General features: G+C 42.5%; 1 protein-coding gene across 1 annotated transcript; it reads left to right on the plus strand.

The window, feature by feature from the left end:
* Positions 1 to 417: 417 nt before the first annotated feature.
* Positions 418 to 6658, plus strand: RPL6 (ribosomal protein L6). The gene is made up of 7 exons (XM_024741505.1): positions 418 to 455; positions 1424 to 1648; positions 1738 to 1836; positions 3643 to 3786; positions 4353 to 4401; positions 5419 to 5603; positions 6465 to 6658. The coding sequence occupies exons 2-7, from the start codon at positions 1424 to 1426 to the stop codon at positions 6615 to 6617; spliced, it is 855 nt and encodes a 284-aa protein (XP_024597273.1). The 5' UTR covers positions 418 to 455; the 3' UTR covers positions 6618 to 6658.
* Positions 6659 to 9210: the final 2552 nt, after the last annotated feature.

A 9210-nucleotide genomic window follows, 5' to 3' on the forward strand; every position in this document is an offset into this window, starting at 1 on the left:
ATTTGTATCTATTCTTCCAAATCCAACACAAAAACAAACTCTGGTGCAAAACTTTCCTAAATCTCCCAGAAGAAATAACTTACAATTATTAATTTACCTGTTTGCTTTTCCCTTGAATGTGTGTTCTTCAGAACAGGAATATATTTTATTCATTTTAAATTCTAGCTTTTTTCCTATTGTATAGCACAGGTAAGCAAATATAAAAAGTTTCAACTTTATGCCGGTTCCCAAAAGTACTTTGAGAATTCTATTGGTCTATAAAATGAAGCATTTTCAGAAAAAAATTTCTCCACTTTCGCCTCCTATTGAGAAAATTAGCTCTGTTTACAGTACGAACGAGGAAAAACTACATTTCCCATGATGCCCCTGACCCGGAAGGAAGTGAGACTCGACACCTCCCGTGATTGCTTATAGACCGGAAGCCGGTGCCTTAGTTCTCTTTCCCATCCTGCAAGGTAAGAATGGCGTCGCCTCTCTGCAAGACTCGATTTCAGGATCCCAATCCTTCGCCATCTTAACCAGGAGGGTATCAAGTCGACAACTGCAGGGGTCGGACACGCTCAGGGCCATTTGGGAGGCCTCCCAGACCCTTCATTTCTCTCGCTTGGGTTTACGGTGGGGCACGAAGAGGGTGCTATGGGGCACGAAGAGGGTGCTGTGGGGCACGAACAGTGTGAGGTGGAATGCTGCAGAGGCTCCGGGGCTCCGGTTGCTCGCCACCCTCCCGGGCTGGGGAAACAGGGCCCCTCCAGGGATTCGTAGCGGGCCAGTGGGGCAGCAGGGACAAGGGCGGCGGCGCGCGCTCTGAATTCCGGACCTGGGTTCCAAAAGACGACGCCGAGCTTGTCTCCGCCACGTTGTGGATTTGAGACTGAGAACAAATGCAACTTTTCCTGTCTCCCCAAGTCCGCGGCCGGAAGTCGCCTGCTGGGCTTCGCTTTTTTCAGTTTGGCCAGAGTTTGGGCCATTTGTGTGTGTGTGTCTTCGCCTCCTAAACGGAATTTCTTGAGTGAGACAGTCTGATAAGAGCAAAAGTCCTGAAAGCAAACGGTTTCAGGTTACAGCCTCGCTGCTTTCTGGCTGTGGAGATTGTTAAAGCTAAGTCTAGGATTTCTATTTCGTAAAACAAATAATGGAATAGGGACTTTTGACCTCTAAATATATGTAGCGAACAAATAATAGTTGTGAGATATATTCAAATCGTCAAGAAGGTTATACTGTATTGGGGAGACAACCCAAAAGTTAACCATTTATGGATATTGTTGCAGATGTGTGGCGATTTGGAGGAAGGCCTGTATCTTATAGTGGGAGGGATGTTAAGGATGGAGAAGGAGGACAAGGACTTGCAGTCTGGGAGGCCTGTCGATGTATAGCTATGAGATAATTGGTGAAATGCCTTTTTAAAAAGTATATGTATTGGTAGATGGCGGGTGAAAAGGCTGAGAAGCCAGATACTAAGGAGAAGAAACCTGAAGCCAAGAAGGCTGATGCTGGTGGCAAGGTTAAAAAGGTGAAGCAGGTTAAGAAGGGGAAGCCCCACTGCAGCCGAAACCCTGTCCTGGTCAGAGGAATTGGCAGATATTCCCGATCGGCTATGTATTCCAGAAAGGCCTTGTACAAGAGGAAGTATTCAGCAGCTAAATCCAAGGTAAGGGATGAGGGGAAGCCCTGAGCATTATGTCTTAACATAAAACGTTTGTCTGCCTCTGACTTTTTGACGCATTTGTGTCCTACTAGGTTGAAAAGAAAAAGAAGGTGAAGGTTCTTGCTACTGTCACAAAACCAGTTGGTGGTGACAAGAATGGTGGAACCCGGGTGGTTAAACTTCGCAAAATGGTAAGATTTGGAGGAGATTGTAATTTGGGTGTTTAGTTGAAGCTTGAATCCTGTGAGGGTTATTTATTTATTTATTTTTACCTGCATTCGGTCTTGGTTGCTGCGCTCAGGCTTTCTCTAGTTGCGGTGAGCGGGGGCTGCTCTTCATTGCGGTGCGCGGGCTTCTTATTGCGGTGGCTTCTCTTGGTGTGGAGCATGGGCTTCAGTAGTTGTGGCTCGTGAGCTGTAGAGCACAGGCTCAGTAGTTGTGGTGCACGGGCTTAGTTGCTCCATGGCATGTGGGATCTTCCCCGGCCAGGTCTCAAACCCGTGTCCCCTGCATTAGCAGGCGATTGTTAACACTTGTGCCACCAGGGAAGCCCTCCTGTGAGGATTTTTGTGTGTGTGCTCAGGTTTTAGAAGTGTATGTTTACCAGAGGATTATTAATGGAGGATAGTTCTGGGTTTGCAACTTCGCTTTATTATTTACTGTTCTTAAGTAGAGTTACTTTTCTGTGCTTTTGTTTCTTGTAAAATGGGAATAAAGTTTTGACTCACAGGGTTGTTGTGAGACTTACCATACGTAGAGCCTAGGATGCTCCCAGACCTGTAGAACATTTGTCCACTAGAGTGGGTGTTTCTTGGCCCCTCTTTACCATGCACAAGACCCAGCGTTTTCTCTGTGAAAAATAAAGGTTTCCTCTGTGATTTCCATTATGGGACTATTGCAGATGTATTACACTCTTCACAGTTGAATATTACTGCACCAGAGGGAAAATGGCACTTTGATTTCTTCTTGTCACGGGTTTTGTGAGCTGATTTTTCTATTAGGTATTAATGTTTGTGGTAAAAGAAAGACCGTCCACTAAAATAATACAGTTAGATTATTTTGAGTTACTTGTCAATAAGCGAAAGAGTCTTTGTGTGGGGTCTTTTTAAAAAATTAATTTATTTATTTTTGGCTGCATTGGGTCTTCGTTGCTGCACGCGGGCTTTCTCTAGTGGCAGAGAGAGGGGACTACTCTTCGTTGCGGTGCAGGGGCTTCTCTGTGGAGCACAGGCTCGAGGCGCGGGGGCTTCAGTAGTTGCGGCTCTCGGGCCCTAGAGCGCAGACTCAATAGTTGGGGCGCTCGGGCTTAGTTGCTCCGCGGCATGTGGGATCTTCCCAGACCAGGGCTCAAACCCGTGTCCCCTGCGTTGGCAGGCGGATTCTTAACCACTGTGCCACCAGGGAAGCCCTGTGTGGGGTCTTATTTTTACAATAAATGAACTGGCAGTCTTGATCTAAACTAATGTCTATGGTTTTACACAATTTATTCTTTGTGGATAAGATGGAAGTGACGCGTGTTAATGTGAAGAATATGAACACACTTAATTTGAGTTGGAAAACAAGCCATGCCTTTTTTCATAACATACAAAATTGTGTCAGGCGTGTGTTTCTGGAGAAGTAGGGACCCCAGAGGGTCAGGGACCCCAGAAAAGCTTGAGAATCACTGCTACACAACAGTGTATAATGATAGCTTGCCATGTAATCTCTAAAGTTTGGTTTATTCCAAATTTACAAAGGTAACTTGCTTGATGCTTTCCCTCTTTGCTTGGACACAGCTCCTTCAGTTAAATGGATTCCACCCTGTGTTTTGCATGTAAAGCTATTGAAGCAGCGTTGATCTTTTCTACCTTTTAAATATTAGAAGTGAAAATGCGGTAGTGTGAATAAAGTGTTTCAAGTGGCTACAGGATTGTAGTGAAGGTTTCACTGACCTCACAACCAGCTCTACTGACTTGATTAGATTATTTAAATAAGTTGGACCTATGGGCTCTCTCCAGCCTAGGTATTATCCTACTGAAGATGTGCCTCGAAAGCTGTTGAGTCATGGCAAAAAACCCTTCAGTAAGCATGTGAGAAAACTGCGTGCTAGCATCACTCCTGGAACCATTCTGATTATCCTCACTGGGCGCCACAGAGGCAAGGTGAGCAGAGCATGACACTTGAGGTACCTGGAGTACTTGATCCTAATAAGTTTGCTCTCTGGATAGGGTTTATTTACCTGTGTGAACTGCAGTTGGTAGCAAGAGGTTCTGTGGGAGAGGTGAGAGTGATCCATAACAAAACCAACAACCCAGTCACTATCATAACGTGTTTAGTCAATAATAGACAATAACTTATTACCAATTCCTGTCGTTGGTAATACTACTTGTTACAAGTGATTCAGATGTCCCTGTACCCAAAAAATGTTTATGTATTTGAGTTAACTTCTTAGGATGGATTTGCAGGGATAGAATTACTGAGTTAAAGGGTACTAGTTTTTTTTAATGTTAAAAGTAGTGGCTGCTCATTAAAAATCAAGCGCACAAAAGTACTGCTCGTATCCTAGAGTCACCCCTGTTATTAGTTTGATAAGTTACTTCCAGAACTGCTGCACATATGCATATGTACAAATTTCCTTTTTTACCAAATTTAGGAACCTGTGATTTGATTAATTCAGAAGTCAGTTTCTAATTTGTGGAACCATCTAGCATTTCTTTTTAATCTACAGAGGGTCATTTTCCTGAAGCAGCTGAGCAGTGGCTTGCTACTTGTGACTGGTAAGAAGATCCTTGGATTTAATATACTCTGAAATTTGCAGGTCTCCCCACCTTCAGTTTTACTGAGAAATAATTTATATGCATCACTCTTGCGAGTTTAAGGTGTACAACATGATGGTTTGATTTACATATATTGTGAAATAATTACCGCAGTAGGTTCAATATCCATCTTCGCATTTAGATAAAAGAAAAAACTTTTTCCTTGTGATGAAAACTCTTGGGATTTACTCTTTTGAAGGTTGTATTTTTATTAAAAAAAATTTTTTTTTTAATATTTATTTTGGGTGTGCCTGGTCTTAGCTGTGGCATGTGGGATCTTCATTGTGGCACGCGGGATCATTAGTTGTGGCATGCTTGTGGGATCTAGTTCCCCGACCAGGGAACGAACCCAGACCTCCTGCATTGGAAGCACAGTCTTACCCACTGGACCACCAGGGAAGTCCTGAAGCATGTGTTTTTAAATGCTTGAAGTATACACTTTGCTCCCACCTAAATAGAAGTTTCAGTGTCATGAGATTCTTTGCCCTATTTCATTGCCTTATGTACATGGGAGTTCTGAGGAAGCAGGTATTTAAAGTTTGCGTGGCAACATATCACCAGGTATAACTGCCACCTAAAATCCAGAATGGTTGGCTACTAACTCCTAGGAATGCATCCTTCATAAGACTTGTAATTGGTCTGCCACTTGGCACCAGGATGGAGTTCCTGGATAGGGGGAAAGTGAACTGTTTACTCCAAAAAACAGTGCTCAGTTTAAATTTGTCCTCAAGGACCAGTGATTTTTGACCAATATGTATAAGTAACTATGCTCTCTCCTAATCTGGGTAACTTTAAAATTTGAGGATGGGGGGAGCCTTGGACTGAGATCTTGAAAAAAGCCTTGATGCTGACAGTAGAAAGCAGTTTGGAATTTCTTTGGATCCAGAGAAAAGTTAGAACTTCAACAGGTTTCTTCAGATCCAGTCAGTTCTTGAATATTTGTATCCCCTTTCCCCTCACTATATTTTCCCCCCTTAGGGCCTCTGTCCCTCAATCGAGTTCCTCTGCGGAGAACACACCAGAAATTTGTCATTGCCACTTCCACCAAAATTGATATCAGTGGTGTGAAAATCCCAGAACATCTCACTGATGCTTACTTCAAGAAGAAGAAACTGCGTAAGCCCAGGCACCAGGAAGGTGAGATCTTCGACACAGAGAGAGAGGTAAGCTGTTTCTGTCTTTGCCTCTAATAGCTCTGGCTCTCCTACTTGGGAGTGAAAATAAACAAGGTTAACAATTGTTGGAAAGAGAAAAGCTGTAAATAATGAGGACTCTCTGGGGAATAATATTTTTCCAGATTCTGCTAATTATTTTATTTTTGGCTGCATTGGGTCGTCGTTGCTGTGCATGGGCTTTTCTCTGGTTGTGCCGAGCGGGGGCTACTCTTTGTTGTGGTGCGTGGGATTCTCATTGTGGTGGCTTCTCTTGTTGTGGAGCATGGGCTCTGGAGCGCAGGCTCAGTAGTTGTGGCGCATGGCCTTAGTTGCTCCACAGCATGTGGGATCTTCCCTGACCAGGGCTCGAATCCGTGTCCCCTGCATTGGCAGGTGGATTCTTAACCACTGCACCACCAGGGAAGCCCAAGAGTTGCTATTATTATATTAAAAATAGGTTGTATTTCACAGCCCTCCAAGGAAAGAATTATCAAAGTTGACTTCTAGGGACTTCCCTGGTGGTGCAGTGGTTAAGAATCCACCTGCCAATGCAGGGGACACGGATTCGAGCCCTGGTCCAGGAAGATCCCACATGCTGCGGAGCAGCTAAGCCCGTGTTCTGCAACAAGAGAAGCTACCGCAATGAGAAGCCCGCGCACCACAACGAAGAGTAGCCCCCGCTCGCCACAACTAGAGAAAGCCTGTGTGCAGCAACGAAGACCTAACACAACCAAAAATAAAAATAATTAATTTTTTAAAATTGCCTTCTAAATATTCCTGGGATTGAGTACTTGTGATGTAGGATTTCTTAGTTCATGTGGAGTTTGGTACTTGTGCCCATTTTTTTAAATGATTTTTCTTTTTCTTTAGAAATACGAGATTACAGAGCAGCGGAAGGTTGATCAGAAAGCTGTGGACTCACAAATTCTGCGAAGAATCAAAGCTGTTCCTCAGCTCCAGGGCTACCTCCGCTCTGTGTTCGCTCTTACAAACGGAATTTATCCTCACAAAGTAGTGTTCTAAACTTCGTACAAAGAACCTAATTAAATAATTGGGTCCATTTCCTTTGTGTCTTTTTTCTTTTTTTAATCTGCCTGAAGGTGTGGTATGGCTCAGCCAACTTGATGGGATGTTAGCCTCTACTAAGAGGAGTGGGATTGGAGGGGAGTGCTATCAGCTGCAGTGGAATCCCCTCTTTGGGTCAACATCCTTAGCTTCCTAAGTGTCTTCTCAGCTTTTTCACCCGGCACCTACCAATACAAAGTCGTGGCATTTCCGCAGCCATCACTGAACAGGTCAGTACTAACAGTACATGGATAAGAAACAAGTGTGGGCTCTCAGGCCACAAACTTTCCTCCCTTTCCATGACTTAACATCCATTTCTGCCCAATTCAGCCCCTCTCCATAGTCATTACTATTAGTTTCTTGTGTATCTAGTTTCTTAAAGCATACACAACAAATTAGTATAATTATTTACCTTTCCTCGTTTTTAACCAAAAACCCCATGTGCAGTACATGCTGTTCTATGGACAACAGTTGAATTTGATTACTCCATAGGAAGTGTCCATCTTTACTGCTGCATAGTGCTGTAGTGCATTCTATGGATACTTGGGTTTCCATCATTTGTAATTATACAGGTTTCCCCTGCTATCTAAAAGTAGAGTATGCTTCTGAAACCTTTTGTAAGCCAAAATGGCATAAAGTGGAGAAATTACCTTATGACACATCTTGCTAACAGAGGCATAAAATGGGATAAAACACATGCTCACAGTTCAAAGTGATGGCTCTGGATGCTGAGATGCCAGAGTAGTTCCAGGGAAGGAGCTTGGCGGTGCCACTCCCACTGCCCAGACAAGCTGCCGTCTCTAGTGGCTCTGCAAAACAAAACTGCTGTTTTCCCCCTTTGCCTTTTTTCATAAAAGTGAAAATCTTGATTTTTTTTTCCAGTTAACAAAGACAGGTACAAATGAAATTCTTTCGGTTAAAGCAAACTTTCAGAAAGTGCTGGGTAACAGTGCGATGTAGTGAGTAACTTGCGGTGTGCATACAGATGAGCAAGCATCAGGTAAGAAGTAGCTTTTTGCTGAGTCAGGATTTAGGCAGTTTTGGTAGGTGATGCCAAACTGCCCTCCATGGAGGTTGTACCATTTTATACTCATGTATAAGAGTGCCCGTTACCCTACAGGCTCCCTAAAATGATGTGCCATTAGACATGGGTTTTTGGCAATAGATAGGTGAAAAATCACTGATGGGTTTTTAAAGTTATTGATAATTTACATTTGGTAAAATTGATTTTTTTGTGTGTGCAGTGCTGTGGCCTTTGCAGTTTGGGAAGCACCACCAGAGTTCCTTCCAAAAGTCAAGTTTCCACTCCCAGTAACCACTGATAAAATTTTTGTTTTTCTAGTTTTGTCTTTTCCAGAACATCATGTAATATGTTTTGTGGCATAATATCTGTGATATTTGTTCACATTAATGGTTCAGTAGTTATTTTGTCAGTCAGCATTCTATTGTATCAGTGTGTCACTGTTTATTCTAAAATAATACCCATTGAAAGATGTTTGGGTTGTTTATAATTATTGGAGATTATGAATAAAGCCACTATTAACATTCACATACAGGGTTTTGTGTGGACATATGTTTTCATTTCTCTTGGGTTAGAATACTTACAAGTAGGATTGGCTGGGTTGTGTAGTTTAACTTTGTAAGCAAGTTTCAAACCTATTTTGTATCCCACCAGCAATGTGTAACAGTTCCAATTATTCCACTTCCTTCTCAGCACTGGCTATTTTCAGGTGGTTTTTTGTTTTGTTTTTTTTTTGAGGTATAATTGACAAGTTAGTCTTAGGTGTACAGCATAATTTGTTATTTGTAAATATTGCAAAATGATCACAATAAGTCTACTTAACACCCATCACCATACATAGTTATAAAATTCTTTTTCGTGATGAGAACTTTTAGAACTTTTAAGGTCTATTCTTAATTGACTTTCAAATATACAATATAGTGTTATTAACAGTAGTCATCGTGCGGTACATGACATTCCTATGATTGTTAATTCTAACGGTTCCAGTAAGTTTGTACTGTTAGGTATATAGTGATAAGTTCTGATACATTTTTTGAAACAAACTCCAACATCGCTTCTGACTAAAGCCCTTTAAGTGGCTCCTTATCACTCTAAGGTTTGGCTCCAAAATTATGGCCACGAGTCCTCTGGCCCATTTCTCCAGTCGACTCATTTTTACTCTGCCCCTCAACATATTAAGTTGCTTTTAGTTCCTCAAATTGGGCTGTTTTTCCTGCTTCAGAGCTTTTGCACACCCTGTATGTTGAACTGCCCTTCCCACCATGTGACTGGCCCCTACTAAATAGTAATGATAATTTGACTTGTCAGGTAGGTTACCCAGGAGCAAGGAAACATTGCTCAGGCCAATGCAAGCATCTAGTCCACTTGACAGATGTATTATGATAAAAGGTATTGTGATTTATCAGTGTCTGTGAGCTTAGGGCTAGAGCTACCTTCAGGGTGTTGAAAAATAAGGTTTCTGTTCGTGCAGATTCACACCAGTTCTTGGTTATATGCAAGGATGTTCATTGCAGCACCAAAGGTTCCATC

Source organism: Neophocaena asiaeorientalis, unplaced genomic scaffold, assembly GCF_003031525.2.
Source record: "Neophocaena asiaeorientalis asiaeorientalis breed wild unplaced genomic scaffold, Neophocaena_asiaeorientalis_V1.1 scaffold648, whole genome shotgun sequence".
NCBI lineage: Eukaryota > Metazoa > Chordata > Mammalia > Artiodactyla > Phocoenidae > Neophocaena > Neophocaena asiaeorientalis.